A 23,416-nucleotide genomic window follows, 5' to 3' on the forward strand; every position below is an offset into this window, starting at 1 on the left:
GCTTTTTTTGTGAATGCAAATTGAAAGACTGAAGCTTTTCCTATTCATCGATGTTCGGGAGAGTTGTGTTTTGGATCTCTGAAGATTTTTTTTTCTGTTCCTGTCATATTATTATGACACATACTTAATTGTTAAAATCCCTGCACGGATTGGTGGCGTTTCCTCCGACCTTCACCGGGTCATTCATGGAATCCTAATGGTTTTTATAGACTAGATGAAACGTTTCCTGTTCATTTCCTTTTTGCCTTATATATATATATATATATATATATATATATATATATATATATATATAAAGGAATAATACAAAATACGATACTAAAATCAGAATGGAACGGGGAGATTTATTTCATATGTTTTGAAGTAGTTGCTATGGCTGGAAAGCATAGTGGGAAATGTTGAAGCTTAAAGTGGCAGAGATGAAGTTAAAGGGGTGCCAGAAAGTTAAACAGATTTGTAAATGACTTCTATATGAAAATCTTAATCCTTCCAATACTTATCAGCTGCTGTATGCTCCAGAGGAAGTTCTTTTCTTTTTGAATTTCCTTTCTGTCTGACCACAGTGCTCTCTGCTGACACTCTTTTTTATTATAAAAGTACAAAACACAAAACAAGTTCATTTCACTGTAACAAAATTAACAAAACTGAACATAAAAACAAACTATCCGTCTCAAAATAACAACTTAAACCTTCCTAACCGGCCAGCCCAGATAAACCAAAAATAAATGAATAAATAAATCATTACCTACTATAGTCCAACACACACACACACACACACATACCTAATGAACATAAATAAAGTTTTCCTCGCTTGGATCAAAAACTAAAAATATCCAAACTAGGAAACATAACCACACTCCCCCCCCCCCCCCCCTAAAAACAAAAATATGGCTAGCTGCCTTAACAAAAATAATATAATACTATAGTAACTGAAAACTGGTCCGACTGCCTTTCTCTCAAAATAATTATGACATTATATAAATAATAATAAAAATAAAATAAAAAAAATAAAAAATGTAAATAAAAATACAAAAAAATTCCCACTATACATAAAACCATACAGAATATACATACCAAAAAAAAAAAAAAAATACATTTATAACACAGAAAAACAACCTATACTAAACTATCCCACCACCCCCTCTGGACATGGGTCAGAGTCCATAGGTCACAGTTTTTGTCCACAACTGACCCATACCAGACCCCCAAAATAGTACCCACTGCAACAGTCCAGTCCTGGGTACACACCACCACCACCCCCCCCCAAAAAAAGAAACCCCACCCAACCTAAAATACACCCCTACCCACCTAATGTAAACAGAACAATATATACAAAACAATATATACATAGTCTACAACAAAGCAATATTAACAGTACAATACACCAAAACCACAAGGCCCAAGTTTGGTTGCCTGCAAGCCCTTTACAATCCATCCATAGAAAACAAAACAAAAGGCTAAGGTGACATGCATAGCCCCCCACCAGGAAGAAGGATGGCAATCCTGATAAAATTAAATTTAAATTCCTCTCCCTATCAACCTCTAACCCTATCACTATCCCTTCATGAAACTGACCCTATACTCACCCTAAGATATATACACTATCCCTGGCCAAAATAAGGTACTTCACCTTAAGGGCCTAGTACCTAGGGCACATCAAAAGAAAAACCTCTCCATAGGAGAGAAGCCCTACTGGTACCAAGACTGCCATACTCCAAAGACCTGATCTTCCCGAGGTCACCAGTGATGTTCCTACAGACCTCCACCTCGGAGAGGACTTTCTGTTGGGTCGATACTAAGCACCGTGCATTCCATGTGTAGTACCTAACCACTAAACTAACTAAGAATAAAGTGCCCCGGTCTCGGCCACCCAGGGACCTGAATGCCCCATAAGCCCACTCCGGATAGGTAAGGCCGGCAAGTTGACTCCAGTTGATGGAAGCGCCCACCCGGTTGTAAACCCCTATATTAAAGGGACAATGAAGCAGGAAGTGGTCCATGCTTTCCAGCGTGTCCCCGCACTCTTCTCGGGGACATCCCCGGTCATCAGAGTTCCTACACTTCAGGTTGTCCCTTACATATAGCTTCCCCTGAAAGCAGCGCCAGGCCAAGTCCCAAAACTTCTGGGGGATCCTTTTCATGTTCAAAAGATACAACCCCACCCTCAGATCCCGACCTGGGCAGTCCCTGAGCGCCAGAGGCTTCTGGAAGTGGGTCAACAGAACCCGTTTGTCAAGGAACTGCCTTGACTGGGTCCTGATCTCCCACACTCCCAGACCCCACCGGCGTATCGCCTTCAGAGTCGGGGTAGCGTAAGCCGGAAGATATCCATGGGGTGTACGGAGGTCCTTCACTCGCCCTCCTCTCTCCCATTCCTGGAAGAAAGGCCGAAACCATTCCCTGCAGGAGAGTACCCACGGAGAAGCCCTCTCTGACCAGAGGTTTGCGATGTTAGCTTTCAAGAAGGTGTTCGTAAAGAACACCACAGGGTTTACCATAGATAAACCCCCTAGTCTCCTCGTGCGGTACGTAACCTCCCTCTTGACTAGGTTCATCCTGTTCCCCCATAACAGTTGGAAAAACAGGCTGTAGATCCTAGTGTAGTAAGCCTCTGGCAAGATACATACACTGCCCAGATAGATAAACAAGGGGAGCAGGTATGATTTCATCAGGTGTACCCTTTCCCTGAGGGTCATAGACCAACCCTTCCACTGGTCCACCTTCTGAGCGGCATCCTGGAGCTTACCATCCCAGTTTTTGGTGGGATAATCATCTTGGCCGAATGTGATGCCTAAGACTTTTGCTGACTCTTGGGGCCCTGGAAGGGTGTCCGGGAGATCAAACGTGGGGTCTCCCCCTCCCAGCCAGAGACTCTCACACTTATCCCGGTTGATCTTAGACCCGGATGCCTCCGAGTAGCGGTCCACCTCCGACATCACCACATCGACCTCCTCTCTTGAGGAGACGAAAATAGTGACATCGTCAGCGTACGCCACCACTCTCTGGGCGACATCCAGCTCCGCCAGACTCATCCCGACTCCCGCCAACGGCCCACAATCTACCCTCCGGACGAAGGGATCGATTGCGAACACGTATAAAAGCGGGCTAAGAGGACAACCCTGACGGACTCCGGAACCCACCACAAAAGAGCGGCCAGACCACCCGTTCACCAGCGGGAAACTCTCTGCCCCTGCATACAAGATCTTAAGCCAATTAACAAAAGTAGTTGGTAAGCCATATCTCAGGAGGACGGACCATAGGTACTCGTGGTTCACCCGATCAAAAGCTTTGGCCTGATCCAAGGACAGCAAGTACCCCTTCCAGAGACCTGCACTACTCCGCTCCACTGCCTCCCTGACACTAAGGACAGCACTTAAGGTGCTTCGGCCTGGAAAAGAGCAGTGCTGAGCCCCCGAAAGGAGCCGGGGTGCAAACTTCACCAGCCGATTAAACAATATCTTAGCCAGAAGCTTCCTGTCCGTATTGAGAAGAGCTATGGGTCTCCAATTCTCAATCCGGCTAGGATCTTTACCCTTTGACAGAAGAATCAGGGCTGACCTCCTCATTGACTTTGGCAGAGTGCCCGAGGAGAGACACTCATTGAATACCTCAGTCAAGAGGGGAGCTAAAGACTCCTTAAAGGTCCTGTACCACTCGGATGTTAAGCCATCCGGACCTGGCGACTTCTTAGGGGCAAGCCCCTCGATCGCCATTCTCACTTCCTCTTCCCTGATTTCTTCTGCCAAAACATCAAGAGAGGGGTCTACCCCTGGCTCAGGAATGGTTTCAGTCAGGAAAACCGACATCCTGTCTCGATCTAGATCCTTCCTTCCCAAGAGGTGCGAGTAGAAGGATCTGACAACCTCCAAGATCCCTGATCTGGACCGATTCAGAGATCCTGTACTATCAATCAGTCCTGAAATGACTTTACTACTCACTGACATCTTACAGTTTCTGTAAGGGTCGGGCGAGCGGTACTTCCCGAAATCCCTCTCAAAAACCAAAGATGTGTGCCTATCGTACTGACACCTCATCAGCAAGGACTTCACTCTGGAGATATCCTCTCGGCTACCTCCAGTCGAGACGAGAAGCTCGAGTTTCCTCCTCAGACCCTGATACAGGCGGTACCTGTTCAGGGACCTGAGGCTCGAGAGCTGGCGGAAGAACCCCGCAACCCGCTTCTTGAATATCTCCCACCACTCTGACTTACTACTACATAGGCCCAGTAAAGGTACCTGGCTCTGAAGAAAATCCTCAAAGGACTGTCTTACTTCCGCTTCCTCCAGGAGGGACGAATTCAGCTTCCAATAACCTTTTCCCATCCGGGGGGTCTCTGAAACATTCAGGGAAAACAAAATCATACAGTGATCGGAGAACTCCACCTCAACCACGGACACTACGGAAGAGACAGCTTCCTCCTTTAAATAAAACCTATCTATCCTAGACCTGCGACTACCTTGATGATAGGTGAAACCCGTGTGGCCTGAGGGGCTCCGGATGTGGGCGTCCTCTAGGCGAGCTTCTCTAGCTATGCTAATCAGTGCCACACTATCGCAAGTCAGCGGACCATTGGAGCCTCTCCTATCTTGGGACCTCGTGACATTATTGAAGTCCCCTCCAAAGATCACTTGCCGACTCGTAAAAAGAAAGGGCTTAATCCTCATAAAGAGATCTTTACGGCCCCGCTTAGTTTGCGGGGCGTAGATGTTAATGAGCCGGAGCTCTTGTCCCTTCATGAAGACATCTAAGATCAGGCACCTCCCCATTTCTAATTCAATAACCCGTCGGCATTCAACAGGAGCGGTAAAAAGGACCGCCACCCCACTATACGGCTCAGCCGCAAGAGACCAGTGGGAGGGACCGCGCCTCCACTCTCTTCTGGCTTTTACCAGAGAGGCTAGATCTGACAACCTGGTCTCCTGTAAAAGGAAAATGTCGGCTTCAACACGGCCGAGAAAATCAAAGGCTGCGAATCTAGCCGTATCTGACTTTATACTGGCACAGTTAATAGATGCCAGCGTCAATGGGGTGAGTGCCGCCATACAGGGTGATTAAATTAGACGGCCACACCCTTTACTTTCTCTTTCCCTTCTTTTTTGCCCCCTCATCCCCCGAAGAAGACGAGAGGGCAGGACCACTCTTGGATCTTTTTTTACACTCCGATTGATCCATATGGTCCCCGTCTCTGTCCGGCTCCGGTCTAGCCCTGCCCTCTGAGGAAGGTGCCTCAACAGGACAGGGCCCAGTTCCCCCCAGAGGCTCCTTCTCCCTAGGCACCCCGTCCTCACCTTCCCCCTCCAAGGAGGGGGAGGAGATGGTATCGAGGACGAGGTATCGGTTTGACAGGTCAATCAGAGGGGGGGCAGTCAGGCTTCCGTTTTGGACCTGGCCCGTAGTACAAGGAACTTCAGAGGGCTCTGACCTCTTCTTTCTCCCTTTCCTTTTGCCCTTATCTTTCTTTTTGGGCCTCACCCCACTTTCCTCATCCACACTTTCATAGTGGGAGGAATCGGAAGGGTCGGCCATATTGCCTTTCTCTCTGTGAAGTCTCCTGATCTCCTCATCCAGCACGTTCTCTTCTAGGGCTTCAGCGGTTACAGGGCCAGCTTCAGGAGCAGGGGCTAAAGCTGCCCCCGTCACCTGGGCACTCTCCAGCTCCCTACTCCTTCTACGATTTTCCTCCCGCCTTAGTTTGGCGGGGCCCTTTTTCCTCCTCACTAGCCCTGTTGCGCCCCCATCCCTGCCCGTACCCTCCCCAGCCGAGGCAACTTCGCAGCTCTCCTCAGCCGGAGCGGCCGCCGCACGGGCGAAGGCGCTAGGACAACGGCTAAAAGGGTGCCCGAGGACACCACACAGGTGGCACCGGATCTGCCTACAGGATGCGGCCAGATGACCCACCCCACCACACAAAGCGCAGACCTGCACAGTACAGGCTGCGCTAAAGTGGGTGGGGCTGCCACACCTGTGACAGACCTTGGGTTGCCCCTGGTAGAAGACCTGGATCCTATCGCGTCCAAGGAAGGCGGCTGACGGAATGTGGGCAACTGTACTCCCTGAACGCTTGAGTTTGACGGAAAACGTCCAGGCCCCGGACCAGATCCCGTGCTCATCCAAGTTTTTCTTGGGCATATCCGTCACATCCCCATACCGACCAAGCCAGGTCATAATGTCATAACAAGAAAGTGACTCGTTACGGGTCAAAACGGTAACTTTCTTGACAGAGTTCTGACGGGAAATCGCCTTGACGGCAAAATCCCGCCAGCCGGGCTCGTTCTTTGCCACTTCGTAGTTTGACCAGAAGAGTTCGAGACCCTCTGGCCGTACGAAACTGACATCAAACTCGGATGAACCGTAGGGGTGAATGAGGGCAAAGATGTCACTTGCCCTGAATTCCATCTGAAGGAGGAGCTCAACCACTTTAGAGCGAGGTGGGCACGCATCCTCGCCCCTCCAAATCAGACGGACCACATTCCTACGGTTACTGTCCTGCCCGGTTGTCGGGAGGGACCAGACCACCTCCCCATTCCGCTCTCGGAAAGCCCCCAAACCGTGCCTCTCTATCCAGAAAGACAGGTCGACCTCACCCCTTCCCTCTACCTGGATCGACCTGTCGCCCCTGCGTAAAGCCTCCAGGAGGCGCTGTTGCAAGTGGCCTCCAGAGCCGGACAGAGATGGGGACCCCCCTGAACCCCCGGCAGTGACATTGGCATAGCTCCTAGAAGCAGCCACTACCGGGGGGGCAGCCAGACCAGACCCAGACCCAGAACCGTCAGTACAGCCACTCACACCACTACTCCCATCTTTATTCCCATTCATACCCGACTTTCCACTCTTACCACTACTAGTCCCACCATCATTCACTCCACTTACACTCCCACATGCACTCCTCTCATCCACAACACTACTACACTCAGCATTCTCACATCCTCCACTCATTACCTGCCTAACAGATTCTGGGCTGGCTGGGACTTGTAGTATAGCTGGTTTAATAATGTTCTTTGCTTTCTTAGCTGTTGCTGGGGTTGACGCCAAGGGCTCCTCCTCCATGGGCGATGTCCCTTCTGGAGTCTGGAGCTGCCCCCCCGGGCGCACCCCAGCTCCGCCCACACTCTCTGACACGCAGGGAATCCCCACCGTGCCAGCTGTGCCCGTCCGCACGGGCTCTGCAGCAGACTCTGACGCCCGGACACTCCCCTCCCTCACAGAGGAGTGCCCCGCAGCGCCCACAGAACATATAGTACTCGGAGGACCGCCCCCTGAGCACCTGGACCCACCATTCTCTGCCAACGGCGCCTGGACACTCCCCCCCCTCACAGGGGAGTGCCCCGCAGCGCCGGTAATGCCCACAGCACTCGGGGAACCGCCCCCCGAGCACGCGGCGGCATAGCTTGCCTCGCCACTTCCCACCATGAGCCCATCCTGCCCCTCCCTACCGGCAGGATGGGTGGGCTTCACATCTATTGCGCCTACAGCCTTTTCAGACGCCATGCTGTACCCCCCTTGCTGGCCCCGGTCCATGACAGGAACGGGGTCTGGCAGTTTGGGGGGCCCAGCAGCCTGAACCAACTTCACAGCTGGCCCAGACTGCTTGAATGAATGAAAAACAAAAGATACCGTTTCCTGAACTTTCTGCTTCTTCCTTTTTTTCACTACATCATTCTTGCCAAGATCTTCACCAAAGGCAAAATCCTCAAAGCGGGTAGGTGACTCCTGCTGCACAATAGCTCTCAGCAAACCCCCACTAGCTGCGTCCTCTTCACAGCTATCCTCCATCTCCCCATCACTGGAAGGTAACGCCACTTGATAGGGCTCTGGGTAGCTATCTTGGGGGGGCTGGGGGTCACATGCACCAGGGGCAGCATCCCCCTCACTCTCCACAGCTTCACCTGACTCTCCATCACCTTCCTCCTCTCCATCTTCCTCCTCACTGCTGTCCTCATGGCTGTCTGCACATGCATGCGGGTTTTTAAATCTTTCATTGTTAGTAAGTTTTTCCTTAAAGAACCCTGCATCCTCAGCAATGTTCCTTCTGGCCTCCTCCACCTCAGCCACCTTTGCCTTAAGAGCCCGCACCTGAGCAGTAAACTTCTGCCTCTTACCTGCAGAGGCATTGTCAGCCTGGTAGCGTGAAAACTTCAGGTCTTCCCTCAGGCTCCTAAGTTTTCTTCCCAACTCTTCATACTCCGCCATCTTGGATTGGATCCGTGACCCATACATCTCCAGAGACTCCCTTGGACCCCGTACCCCCCATTGCTGGGGTTCAGGGGTAGCAGAAGGTCCGCTGTTCTTGGCTGTAGCCTTGCGTCCTTCGGGTTTGGACGGGGGAGCGGGCTCCGCATTTCTGCGGGCCCTGCTGGAACGCCTCACCCCGACCTTGGAACCGGCTGTAGATGCTATCTTCCCCCCTCTCGCCAGCCGGGAACGAGAGGTAGAAGCCCGAGACTCCCTTGGCTCCATGCAGGAAAGCTCTCCCCAGGGGCCTGCCACACCCCTGGGAAGGCAGGTGAAAAACGCTGCTTCTCTCTGTGTGGAAGTCTGGAGCTCAAAGGAGACACACCCGACAACTTCACACACTGAAACTGCTGTGTTCAGAGGATGTGCTCTCTGCTGACACCTCTGTCCATGTCAGGAACTGTCCGGAGTAGGACAAATCCCCATAGCAAACCTCTCCTGCTCTGGACAGTTCCTAAAATGGACAGAGGTGTCAGCAGAGCACTGTGGTTAGACAGAAAGGAAATTCAAACAGAAAAGAACTTCCTCTGTAGTATACAGTAGCTGATAAGTACTGGAAGGATTAAGATTAAGTAATTTACAAATCTGTTTAACTTTCTGGCACCAGTTGATTTAAAAAAAGGTTTTCCAGCGGAGTACCCCTTAACGACCACGGACGTAAATATACGTCCTGGTTTGGCGGGACTTCCCGCACCAGGACGTACATTTACGTCCTGTGTATGACCGCGAGCATCGGAAAGGTGCTCGCGTCATACACGGCAGGTTCCGGCTGCTAGCAGCAGCCAGGGACCCGCCGGTAATGGGCGACATCCGCGATTGCGCAGATGTCCGCCTTTAACCCCTCCGATGCCGTGATCTGTACCGATCACGGCATCTGCGGCATTGCGGCACTTTGATTGGATGATCGGATCGTCCGCATCGCTGCCGCGGAAATCCGATCATCCAGCATGACAGCCGGAGGTCCCCTCACCTGGCTCCGGCCGTCTCCCGGGGTCTTCTGCTCTGGTCTGCGATCGAGCAGAAGATCACCGATAATACTGAGCAGTGCTGTGTCCTATGCAAAGCACTGCACAGTATTAGCAATCAAAGGATTGCTATAGATAGTCCCCTATGGGGACATAAAAAGTGTTAAAAAAAAGCTGAAAAATTTAAACATAAAAAGTAAAAAAAAAAAGGGGAAAAGCCCCTCCCCCAATAAAAATGAAAATTGTCAGTTTTTCCCATTTAACCCCCAAAAAGCGTAAAAATGTTTTTTTAATAAACATATTTGGTATCGCCGCGTGCGTAAATGTCCGAACTATCAAAATATAATGTTAATGATCCCGTACGGTGAATGGCGTAAACGTAAAAAATGTAAAAACTCCACAAATCCTGCTTTTTTGTCACATTTTATTAAAAAATTTTTTATAAAAAATGATCTAAAAGTTTTATATATGCAAATGCGGTATCTAAAAAAAATTACAGATGCCGGCGCAAAAAAATGCCCTATGTACGGAAAAATGAAAAAGTTATAGGTGGTCAAAATAGGGCGATTTTAGATTACTGATTTTGTACAAAAAGTTTTAGATTTTTTTTTAAGTGGTACAAAAATATAAAAGTATGTAGCCATGGGTATCATTTTAATCGTATTGACCCACAGAATAAATAACACTATACCACACAATATCATTTTTACCGTTAAGTGTACAGTGTGAAAACAAAACCCTCCAAAATTTGCAAAATTTGGGTTTTCATTTAAATTTCCTCCCTAAAAAAAATGTTTTTTGGGTTCGCCGTACATTTTATGGTAAAATGAGAGGTTTCATTACAAAGTACAATTGGTCACGCAAAAAACAAGCCCTTATATGGGTTTGTAGATGGAAATATAAAGGAGCTATGGAGTTTAGAAGGCAAGGAGGAAAAAACTAAAACGCAAAAATAAAATTGGCCTCGTCCTTGAGGTGAAAATGGGCTTGGTCATTAAGGGGTTAATGCAGCACATTAGGTAGTGATACAATGTCGGTACATTAACAATTCAGCTTTACTACAAAGACAAATATAGTGAAATGATTAAAGTACTCCGAGATGAATTTTTTTAAGCACAGAGTAATGTATAGGTTCTTGTGTATACCTTGTGGTGTAGATGTGGCAGGAGTGAGTTTGCAGCCATACTGATTACAATTCCATCACATTTCCCATGAATCCTTTGGCTTTGCAGAGAAAGAGAGGGTGTGGAGTTTGATCACAGCACCTGCCATCTAGTTAGGCTGCTGGTGCTGGAGTACAGCCAGGTGAACTTATTAGACTGAGTGGGTTGACATTATGTGCAGTTTTAATGCCTTTTCTGATTTTTCTTAATCAAAATGAAGATGTCTTTTGAAGAGTCGAACTGTTGTGGCTGTGTTCACACGCTGAATTTTTATGCATTTTTTGCTTCGATTTTCCAAAATCGTGGTAAAAAATTACAAGTTTTTACCGTGATATGCACAATTGTGGCAAAATTGCAGCATTTTTGCAGTAAAAAAATTAAATCACAGCAAAAATGCAATGTGTGAAAACAGCCCCAGGGAAGGTGTATAACTAGCACATGTCCTGATTCCATAGAGATAGCAGCAGCAGTATACAAGTAGAGCTGGAGAGGATGTGTATAACTACTATATGTCCTAATCCAATAGAGATAGCAGCAGTACACAGATAGAGCTGGAGGGGAGATATATAACTACTGTAAATCCTAATCCCATAGAGATAGCAACAACAGTATACAGATAGAGCTGGAGGGGAGATATATAACTACTGTAAATCCTGATTCCATATAGATAGCATCAGTATATAGATAGAGCTGGATGGAAGGAGCATGATTACTGCTGAGTCCGCAGTAGCAATATACAGATAGAGCTGGAGGGGAGGGGACTGAGAGCTAGTAAGGATTTGATAGGTGATGATGTCCTCCCATATATCATTGGAAGTCAGCTCACCCAAGGCTGATTAAACACTGTAGTTTGCTGTGGGTCAGACCAGGGATCACGTGACCCAATTACAGTAATGAAACAAATAGATACAGCAAAAAAAAAATTGGGTTTGAAACCAACAATTTTTCAAGGGCTCCAAAGTGTTCTGTTCTTTTGTGAAGTTGGCACCTTAAGGCTGTAATATTTGAACTGTGGGGTTAAAATGGATACTAAAATTCAACTGTATTATGGCCACATAAAAGCAACCAAAAGGTACTGTAACGTGTAAAACAAGAGATAGGTTCTACTAGAATAATATGGTAAAGTATATATATATACACAGCTCTGGAGCACAGTCAGCACCTGCTCCCTACATGAAGTTTTTGAGTTATTTAAAAGCAGATGTGAAAGTGTAACAAACCCAGTAATGGTAAATGTAAGTGCGAGGGTCGCCCTCATAAAAAAATGGCTGCTCCGCAGTGTTCTTTACTCCCGCCGCCTTGCATCTTATAATCAGGTTTAGTGAAGGCGCATGAACATCTAAATTAGATGTAATCTAGAACATATTGAGCTGATCTATGCCATATGTTGCCCATGTGTTGAAAATACAGGAATGCGGCTGAATTTGCTCTATTCCAAGCTATGTAATACAGCTGAGCTCTATTCTACGTATGGGAACATGTGAGCCTCATTGCACTTCATTTATTACAACCACAGAGCAGAAGTGGAGATCCTGTCCATACGAACCAGCTGTGGTACTGTGCTAGAATGGTTTGTGCTGAATGACACTTTCTACATGTTGCACTTCGATTGATTGTGTTAGGCTGCAGTAAAAAATCAGAAATCACATAGGGCTAAAAACATCCATTTATTGACTTACTTAAAACTCCCATAATGATCAAAATAGAAAAAATAGAAAACATTTTAAATATATAGGTTCTCCTATGATGAACACCTGCATATCCCGACGCATATCCCCATGTGTCCTATGATATACAGCGATTCATCAGGGGATCTAAAAAACAGTGTTTTTGTGATCCCCTGATGAACCACTGTATATCAAAGGATACACGGGGAAATGCCTTGGGATACACAGGTGTTCATCATAGGAGAACCTATATATTTAAAATGTTTTTCTATTTTTTCTATTTTGAAAATTATGGGAGTTTTAAGTAAGTTAATAAATGGATGTTTTTAGCTCTACGTGAGTTCAGATTTTTTGGTAAACTAGCTTATTTGACATTGGTGTGTCTAATTGTCAGTGATAGCGTTAGGCTGCAGTGTATACAATATCACATACTATCACCCTAATGGTAACCCATGGTTGTATGAAATAACATGTGGACACGCTCACGATAGTAAAATCTGTAGTACTGTGCAAGTGTTTATCTGCCATAGAAACAATCTCTGCTGCAGTAAGGAAGTTCATTGCTTAGGAAATCCCTATTCAAGTTCCTCAGGGGTGTGGTCAAGACTTTTCTGCTTCACGAGCACATCAGATTAAACAAAAACAATAACGGTTAACTTCCTGAACGTTATACTGCCTTATGTCTGTCAGTGTCTATGTGCCATGAAAACAACCTCTGCTGCAGCTATGTGATATATTGCTTAGGTTAAAGGGGTACTCCACTGCTCAGCGTTTGGAACAAAGTGTTCTGAACACTGGAGCTGGCGCCGGGAGCTTGTGATGTCATAGCCCTACCCCCTCATGATGTCACAGCCCGCCCCCTCAATGCAAGTCTATGGGAGGGGGCGTGACAGCTGTCACGCCCCCTCCCATAGACTTGCATTGAGGGGGCGGCGTGTGACATCATGGGGGGGCGAGGCTATGACGTCACAAGCTCCCGGCTCCAGTGTTCGGAACAGTTTTTCAGTGGTGGTGGGGGTTCTGCTCCACAAGCACATCAGATTAAGTGAAAAATAATAAGGGAAACTGACCGAACCGTAAACAGCCTTGTGGCTGTGTCTGTGTGCCGTACAAACAATCTCTGTTGCAGTTATTAGGTCCATAAGCTAATCTTTTTCATGTTCCTCAGGGGTGAGGCCAAGGCTTTTCTGCTCCACAAGCCATTAAAGGAAATCTGTCATCAGCGTCACCTGCACTCACCTATCAGTACAGACAGATAGTGCAGGTGACACTGGTGACAACGATACTTACCTGGTCTTTCCTGTTCCATGTTGTGGTTTTCCGGCTATCCTCTTCGGTATCTTCAGCTCAGGGCCCGACTTGGAGCATGGGCGGAGCTTAGTGATGTCACTGCTGCTGTTTGCTAGCAGCGGGACCGGGACCCAGCAGAGAACAGCAGCGGTGACGTCACTAAGCTTAGCCCATGCTCCACGTCGGGTCCGGAGCTGAAGATACAGAAGAGCATAGTCGGAAAACCACAGCATGGAACAGGACCAGGTAAGTATTGCTGTCACCAGTGTCACCTGTACTACCTGTCTGTACCAATGGATTAGTATAGGTGACACTGATGACAGATTTCATTTAATAAACAAATGATAAGCGGGAACTGCCCCGAGTATAAAAACAACCTCTGCTGCAGCTATGTGATTCAATGCTTAGGCAAAACCTATTCATGTTCCTAAGAGTCAGAGTTTTTCTTTTTGGATTTTTCTGATGTCATGACCACAGTGCTCTCTGCTGACCTCTGCTGTCCATTTTTGGAACTGTCCAGAGCAGGAGAAAATCCCCATATGCTGCTCTGGGCAGTTCCTAAAATGGACAGCAGAGGTCAGCAGAAAGCACTGTGGTCTTGATATCAGAGAAATCCAAACAGAAAAGCATTTACTCTGTAGTATACAGCCCATAAAATGTATTGGAAGGGTAAAGATTTTTTAATAGAAGTAATTTACAAATCTGTTTAACTTTCTGGCACCAGTTGATTAAAAAAAAAAAAAAAAGTTTTCCACAGGAGTACCCCTTTAAGAAAAATTATGAATAGGGAGAACTGCCCGAATGTTATACTTACTTGTATCTGCCAGTGTCTATGTGACACATAAAAACAACCTCCGTTGCAGCTATGTGATCCATTGCTTAGGTTAACCCTATTCATGTTCCTTAGTGGTGGGGTCATGCTTTTTTTGCTCCACAAACACATCAGATTAAGAGAAAAATTATAAGGGAGAACTGCCAGAACCGTATACTGCCTTGTGTCTTTCAGTGTCCATGTGCATAAAAACAACATCTGCTGCAGCTATGCAGTCCACTGCTTAGGCTTACCTTATTCATGTTCCTCAGGGGTGGTGTCAAGGCTTTTCTGATCCACAAGCACATCTGATTAAGAAAAAGATGATAAGGGAGAACTGCTCCAAGTGTTATACTGCCTTATGACTGCCAGTGTCTCTGTGCCATAAAACAACCTCTGCTGCACCTATAGTTTAGGCTAACCCTATTCATGTTCCTCAGGGGTGGGGTAACAACTTTCCTTCTCCACTAGCACATTGGATAAAGGAACAATGGTAAAAGAGAACTGCCCTGAGAGTGGCAAAGAAAACAGAAGGGGTGAAAAAGAACAGGTGGCAATTTTGACTTTTACAATGGGACCTACTTCTCTGGATCAGGCCCATGGAGGTTATGAGCACATTTATATTAATTAATAATTAAAAAAAGTAAGTGAAAAGTCTTACCAACTAAATGTAGATTTGTGCCACACCAAATGCCACCCTGTCATGGTCGTTGACCACATGGGGATTGCCATAAGTTTCAGTCTCATTACATACATTGTAGCATCACTATGAATTATAAATAGGACTTAATAATAAATGAGGGCACTTTAGAGTATAACATATAGATTTTCTGTATACTGTTGTTGAGCTTGGTTGCAACACCCAAATGGGAATGGACACGATGGTCCCGTACATCTGTCATACATTAAAGTTTCAGGGCACATCTGCCGCGGAGCGTTACAGGCCAGATCTCTTGACGTAGGGATGAACCGCTGTTGTTTATCACGCGCCATTGTGATAAATGAATACACTAGAACCTTCCGGAGCTGAATGTCTAATGCTGAATAAAGTTATAGGACTATGGGGTTGAGGGTAGAAAAACAAGTGCAAAGAAAAACTAGAGCTATGACCAACACAAAATGTATTTAGTTTTAATTTAAAGGACTTTTCCAGAATTTTAGGATTGTCCATAAATATCTGGCACCACCACCACTACCTTCCCGATCAGCAGATTAAAGGGGCAAGAGCTACAGCCTCGCAACTTTCTTCCAGACACAGCTCCATACATTTGATAGTGGCTATACCTTGTATTGCAGCTCATCTCATTCACTTCAATGGGGCTAACTGTAATACCAGGTACAGCCATTACCCAATCTATGGCGCTGTTTCTGGTAGGAAGTGAAGGGGCTGCAGCACTCACACAAGTGCACTCACCCTTCCAGCTAGCTGATCTGTCGGGGGGGGGGGGGGGGGGGGTGGGGGGGTGCAGAGAATGGTAGATCTGGGTCAAAGTTTAGGACAAAGATCCTGTGACAATAAACTGACCATAAAGTCTGCCCCCTACTGGGATCTCCAATGCTCAGCTGTGATCTAAAGGATAACCAAGCAGTATGTGTGTTTAGCTTCTTTACAGTGCCTCCACAGGTGAAATGAAGTATTACACAGTGACCACTGACATTATTAGCTGTCACGTCCCCTCCCATAGACATGAATGGAGGGGGCGTGGCGTGACGTCCCAAACACGGAAGCTCCAAGCAGAACACGGAAGCTCCTTTGAATAGGGGATAAGATGTTTTTTGCCTGTTTTACCCCTTTAAAATTTGGAGTAGAGTAGAGTAGAGTTGGGCTTAAAATGTCATGTTATTTGGAGTAGAGTAGAGTAGGGTTGGGCTTAAAATGTCATGTTATTTGGAGTAGAGTAGAGTAGGGTTGGGCTTAAAATGTCAAGTTATTTGGGGTTAAAGTGTTGGGTCAAGGGCGGACGTACCTAGTGGTAGACCAAGCGGAGAAAGGGGGCCCTGTTCTGATTGATCCCATTCCTTTTTAACATTGGTAAGAATTTGGGAAGAACCCCTCTCTCCAGGGAACTGTATCCCCAGCAAATTAATAGAGGAGGGTATAGACCAATGGGTCATGGAAATAAAAGGGAAAATATACACCAGACCTTTCTGTCCTGGGGGCAAATTTAGACTCCATATAGGAGGCCCCTATCTTTGTACACCATTGGTTGGGAGTCATGTTGTGCCCAAGGGCAGATGTGCATGTCACATGTCTCCGGTTTCTAGATAGTATTTCAGAGATATCCCCCCCCCCACCCCATTTCTGTAGCGCCTGATAACAGAAAACAATAGATTGCACTGAACTGTGCAGCACGTAGAGGAGCCGGACCCTTTTATAAGCTCGGTTGCATTGCAGTGGCATTGATGGCTATCTCCTCCAGCCGAATGTAGTCGCAGAGGTGGAAGAATTGTTGAAATTCAGAACCCGACATGTTTAGAAACAACACAATTAGTTTGTTTTTAGTCGTATCTCAATGTGTTTTTGAAATGCAAAACTCTCCGGCATTAATAGTTATCAGATGCATCGCTGGAATGAATGAGCGGCTGGATGAATAAACATATGTTGACATTTACAGAATATCTTTCAGGAGTACGCAGGCTGCAGAATACAGTGACACATGCAGGAAAATAGACAATGCCAATGTATTAGAGCAGTGGTCTCCAAACTGTGGCCCTCTCCAAATGTTGCACAAGACATTGGACTCCAAAGCATTTCCAATCATAGAACCCTCATAGTAATTCCATTTACAGGTACCCTAAAACAGTGGCAGCAACAGGACCCTAATAATATTAGAAGAGTAAGATTCTGTGGGATATGTTGGCACTCTATAATGTTTATAATTATTACAATTAGGGATGTCCCGATTCCGGACATTTTCAGGTCTACTTGTACTTGTGTAAATGCTCCCGATTCTCATCACTATACCTGCAGACCATTAAAAAAAATGTATATCCCTCTCACCTTCCCTTCACTCACACTCAGAGGCCTCTTCATTGTTCACTTAGTTATCTGGATTGGTGCAGGACCTGCCACATGATGAAATGACATCATCACACAGGGTGCAGGAGAAGGTCCTTCACCAATAACAGTGCAGAGGATTCAGAGGCCTCAGCATGGGATAGAAAGGGGGGGGGGGATTTTTTTTATGGCAATCATTGGGGGAAAATACTTAATGGGGGCATCTTCCTAATAGGAAGTTCCCTACCTACCTAACTACTGTGGGATTCTACCTAGTAGGAGGATTCCCTACCTGACTATCTTCTGGTGGCTTCTTCTTTAAAGGGGAGGATTCCTTACTTACTGAGGGCTTTAATCTAATTGGGAGATATCCTATTTGCCTAACCTCGGAGGAATTCTACCTAAAAGGGGGCTATTTCCTTTCTACTGGAGGTTTCAACCAAATAGGGGGTTCCCTACCGGCCTATCTTCTGAGGGCTTCTACCGAAAAGGGAAAGATTTCCCACCTACTGGGGCTTCAACCTGATAGAAATATTCCCTACTTGCCTATCTTCTGAGGGCTTCTATTTAAAAGGGGAGGATTCCCTACTTAATTGGAGCTTCGACCAAATAGGGGAATTCCCTACCTGCCTATGTTCTGAGGGCTTCTAGGTAGAAGGATTTCCTACCTACTGGAGGTTTCAACCTAATAGGGGGATTCCCTACTCACCTATAGTCCAGGATTCCTACCTAAAAGGGGAAGCTTCTCTACCTACTGGGGGCTTCCGCCTAATAGGGGAATTGCTTATTTGCCTATCTTCTGAGGGCTTTTATCTAAAGAGGGAGAATTACCTACCTCCAGGGGCTTCTGCCTAATAGAGAGATTCTCTACTTGCCTATCTTTTGGGTGCTTTTACATAAAAGGAAAGATTCCCTTCCTCTGAGGGCTTCAACCTAATAGGGGAATTCCCTACTTGCCTATATTCTGAGCGCTCCTTTATAAAATGGGTTCCCTATGTACCTAGCTACTGGGGACTTAAAGGGGTATTCCAGGCGAAAACTTTTTTATATATATATATATATCAACTGGCTCCGGAAAGTTAAACAGATTTGTAAATTACTTCTATTAAAAAATCTTAATCCTTCCAATAGTTATTAGCTTCTGAAGTTTTCTGTCTAACTGCTCAATGATGATGTCACGTCCCGGGAGCTGTGCATGATGGGGAAATATCCCCATAGGAGCTGCACAGCTCCTGGGACGTGAGTCATCAGAAAGCAGTTAGACAGAAAACAGCAACTTAACTTCAGAAGCTAATAACTATTGGAAGGATTAAGATTTTTTAATAGAAGTAATTTACAAATCTGTTTAACTTTCCGGAGCCAGTTGATATATAAAAAAAAGTTTTGGCCTGGAATACCCCTTTTAAACCTCATAGGGGGATTCCTTTCCTAAATATTGGGGACATATCTTAATTATGATGAGTGTCAGTGAGGGCCTCATGTTCAACTTTTGCTTACGTCTTCACAAAGTCTAGAGTCACCTCTGCTGACACTTATTGGTATCAGGACATCCCTAATTTTAATGTATACTAATAAATGCAATGATATAGTGGACTTTTCCATCTTCATTTGGGTTTTCATTTACCATAGTCCAAAGATGATACCCCAGAAGCCCTGTAACCTGACTTCTTACGGTCACATAATTGATTCCCAATGTAGCAGACAAGACGGTAACATGAAATCACAGCCTGACGCTCTCTTTAGACCTCATCTAGATTAGTATCTGAACCATGTCATTTCTGAAAACAGTCATTTACCCATTTCTGAAAGAAAATATATATATTTTGTCTCAGTAATACGAGAAGGTCAGAAGATGTGAGCCGAGCATTTCCATGTCAGCGCCGCACGGGCCTTTCCATCACATGCAGTAATTGATGGCATATGATGTTAAATAGGTCTTCCAGATGGCACTTATTTAACGAAATAATCCCCTGTATGTTTTTCTTCTTACACGCTTCAGTAGAGTTTATATATTTTACCTTTGTTATACTGGAAGATTAACTTGTCGTGAAAAAAAAAACAAAAAACTATGCCTTTAAAATTTTAATGTAAAACGATCTTTGGTTGATTTTGGAGCTGCGAATGTTGGTAAGATGGTGTATCGGTGTTCTTGGTTGTACAGTGATCCCTCAACTTACAATGGCCTCAACATACAATACAATGGCCTTTTCTGGACCATTGTAACTTGAAACCAGACTCAACGTACAATGTACAGACAATCCAGAAACGTGTTAATCGCTGGAAGATCTGACCAATCAGAATGGACATTCACTGGTAAAACCCTTGTATTACTGAAGTGCATGCACTGACTGGCTGTCTGGTAGCGCCCCCTACAGTACAGGGAGGTAGTACATGTTCTGTACTCTTAACCTGTGCCAGGGTTAGCTGCTCCTTTGGACACCAAGTAAGGGCGGCTCCATGATACTTTTTTAGGACACTATGTTTACTGTACAGGACCCTGAAGAAGCTCCTGTCCTCTACATAGACGAGCGTTTCCGTACCAGGGTGCCTCCAGCTGTTGCAAAACTACAACTCCCAGCATTCCCGGACAGCCAAAGGCTGTCCGGGCATGCTGGGAGTTGTAGTTTCCCAACAGCTCGAGGCACTCTGGTTGGGAAACACTGACATAGACAGTGATTACAGCTCCCAGCAGATCTTTATTACTTTTATATGTAAGGATTTGCTTTATCTATATTAGTTGTCTACTTATTTTTCTTTAATCCTCACTTTCCTATTTTTGGATGACATTTTGGTGGCTTCAGAACCAATTACCAGGTTTCCATAGAGTTATGGTCTCAGCAGACAATGGTTTCAACATACAATGGTCGTCCTGGAACCAATTCATATTGTAACTTGAGGGACCACTGTAGTTGTAGTGACTGGATACATTATGGGACTGGGGTAACTAGGGGCCACAAGTACAATGGAGGCCATAAATTTACATGTAAATAATACCTGTATAGACTTTCAGAATGTAGTACAGCAGACATCAAACTTTGGACATCCGGATGTCGGAAAACTACATCTCACTGTGTACCTCTAGATTTTGCGAAAGTAAGACTCAATTCATGCCCGGACAGCCATCGGCTATAGTTTCGTAAGAACTTGAGGTCCACAGTTTGTAGACCACTGATGTAGTAAAAACACCATAAATTTACCGTGATTTGTTTGAAAATGTTGCTTTTTTGCCCCTACTTTTGGCAAATCAGTGATATTGAGGGGATCCACCGGTTCTCAATGGACCAGTCCAAGATGGTTGCACGCTACTGATGTAAAGTTGGCCATATACTTTAGATAGCTGTCGACCAAACACTTGAGAGCCATTGCTTTCAAGCCCCCAGGACCTATTCAATTGCATGGTCACCTTAGGCAAGAGTTCTTTTGTTTCGAGGAGGGTCGGGAGGTGGGGAGATGGCCAGCTGGTCCCACCAAAAATTGATAGGTTCGGGGAAGATTTCTCTAATGCTTATGGCCAGCTTAGGTCTATCATTTTTTATACTTTCCCAGAGGAAACATTTCCAGGCCTATCGTAATACTGAAACAGTGTATCCGAGCCAGTTGCTATGAGTTTTACCACAACTAGAAACCAGAGGTACTAATAAAACAGCACTCAAAGAGGGGCCAACAGGCTCCAGATAACAAGCACCTATCTTGGTGAACTATGTTAAAGGGGTACTCCGGTGGAAAACTTTTTTTTTTTTTTTTAAATCAACTGGTGCCAGAAAGTTAAACAGATTTGTTACTTATATATATATATATATATATATATATATATATATATATATAAAAAAAAAATCTTAATCTTTCCAATACTTATTAGCTGCTGAATACTACAGATTATTTTCTTTTTGGAACACAGAGCTCTCTGCTGACATCATGACCACAGTGCTCTCTGCTGACATCTCTGTCCATTTTAGGAACTGTCCATAGCAGTATATGTGCTCATGATTCAGCAGAGAGTTTGGTGTGCCAAAAAGACAAGAATCTGTAGTATTCAGCAGCTAATAAGTACTGGAAGGATTAAGATTTTTTTTAATAGAAGTAATTTACAAATCTGTTTAACTTTCTTGCACCAGTTGATTTAAAACAAAAAAGGTTTCCACCGGAGTACCCCTCTTAAGCTTTCTCTTGCTTGTCAGCTGATCACTGGCTTGTCAGCTGATCACTGGCATCCTAGCTCATTCACCTTATAATAGGCTCATGTAAAAAGGCCAGAAAGAGGTCATCCGGTTATAAAACGTATCTTCCGTAATGATCTCCATAACAGGGCTTTTCTTACCCCACTGAGCTTTCCAGCCCCCACCTTTTGAGGCGTGCTAGGTACTAGTCTCTGGAGACGGGACATCGCTGTGGCCAGTGATTAGCTGAGTGGGCCATCAGGGTTGGGACCAAAGTGTTCGACCGGAAGAGACAGGCCCCTGTTTTGGAGATGGCAGTTGGTCCCAGAGGTCCCCTTAGATAGGGAATACATTTTTAATAACCCAATAGCCCCTTTAGGTCTATCATGTGTGGTACTATTTAAGACAGACAAAAAAAATACAATACAAAGACAATAAAGAGCATTAAAAAAAGGTCAAACCTTTTTGTGCTTCTGAGGTGGGATATCAGAGCCCGCAGGTGTCAATGCATGCTGGGAATGATATTTTAACCACAGTTTTAGGGTCACAGGCTGGGTTCATTGTGTGTGATATTGTGTCACAGTGCTAAATTCCTTGTAATAACAACATTTATAAGCCTTTTGTGCCGATGAGAATGGTGCATCAGAGCCTGGGCGATACATGTCTGTTCTAGTTTAACCACAGCTGGAAGCCACAGGTTGGATGATACCAATCTGAATCCATCATGTGTGAAAATCCCAGAATGCTGCCAGAAGGGAATGGAAGTGGCCCCTGTGACAGTGGATTTTAACAAAAACAAACTAGATTTGCAAAATGTTGTATTGTGTCCTGCAAAAGACCGCACTAGGTGGACTCTTCCAGCTATAAATATTATCCAAAAAGGACTAGGCGAACGTAATGTGACGGAAAAGTGCTGGTTAAGGCATAACTGTTAATAAACGATAAAGAATAAAAAGTTTACATATAAGTGATCAATAATGGGATGTCACCTGTACCTAGGGTGCCCCTATATAATTTGTAAAAGCATATACAGTTAAAATATCAGTAACAACATGTCCCTGAGAAGGTAAAGTTTATAGCAAACACACTCAAAGGAACAACCCCCTGAACAACAACAAAGAAAACATACTCCCTACAGGTTTCTATCACTAGTAATGGTGATGTCATCAGGGGAGACATCAGCATTTAGTTACAAAAAGCAAAATATGGAGCTAATCATTTCCATAGGATATAAAGAAATGGTATTGCCCAATTTCATCATATATGGTTCTTTCTTCTAAGTCTCCATCTTCCCTCTTGCAGGTGGACTTTGCCCCGGATCTGCAGATCCATGTTTAAACAAGCCGTGTCCCGAGGATATGCAATGCGTGGGATATGAAGTCAGCCGGAGACCGTTTATCTGCCAGTGCCCACCAGGCAAACTCGGAGAATGCTCAGGTAAAAATCCATTATTCAGTGAATGTTATCAAGTCTACGGTTGTTCTTTATTCTAAAGCCCAAAGGTAAGAAAGCGAGTAGAAGATAAAAGGACTCTGCGGGGGTGGGGTCAAAAGGTTGACTACATTAAAAATCCTACCTGACGGACCTTCCTAATGTTGTTTGTGACAAGCAATTACAATAGGCCTTGTAGTTCCTATACAAGCATATTAATTGTGGGATGATACTATCCAGGGCGGGTCAAAAGTCAGGATAAGACAATCCCTATCCACAAGTCCTATATGGGTGTATATCATAAAGGGGAGGGTTCCCTATTAATGTAATCTTCTTTTACAGTGTTTCTCAACCAGTATGTCTCCAACTGTTGCAAAACTACGACTCCGCCATAGGCTGCCTGGGCATGATGGAAATTGCAGTTTCACAACAGCTGGAGACACCCTGGTTGGGAAACACTGTTCCTTTGGTTAGTGCAGGTGGTATAAGACCACAGATGAAGTGTGCTGTGTTACCCCATTGCTATCTGAAAGGAAGGTGATTTTCTGACCAATACCCCTTCTTTAAAGAGAGATCTTTAAGGAGGTTCTGTGGTGACATGGGATGAGGGGTGAACAGGGGTGTTGCAGGGAGGTGTTGCTGGGTATGGGATTAACCCTTAATTGTCATGACGCCAGGGTGCGGGTTTCCTCAATGTATATA

General features: G+C 45.2%; 1 protein-coding gene across 6 annotated transcripts in view; it reads left to right on the top strand.

Annotated features, from left to right (window-relative positions):
- Nucleotides 1-23,416, top strand: part of FAT3 (FAT atypical cadherin 3) — a 671,890-nt gene that overhangs the window by 590,435 nt on the left and 58,039 nt on the right. For all 6 annotated transcript variants that reach the window (XM_056561437.1, XM_056561434.1, XM_056561436.1 and 3 more), the window contains one exon: nt 22,586-22,720. In XM_056561437.1, the coding sequence (XP_056417412.1) occupies nt 22,586-22,720 (135 nt within the window). The remainder of the gene's footprint in view (nt 1-22,585; nt 22,721-23,416) is intronic.

The sequence above is a fragment of the Hyla sarda genome, chromosome 2 (assembly GCF_029499605.1).
Source record: "Hyla sarda isolate aHylSar1 chromosome 2, aHylSar1.hap1, whole genome shotgun sequence".
Lineage (NCBI taxonomy): Eukaryota > Metazoa > Chordata > Amphibia > Anura > Hylidae > Hyla > Hyla sarda.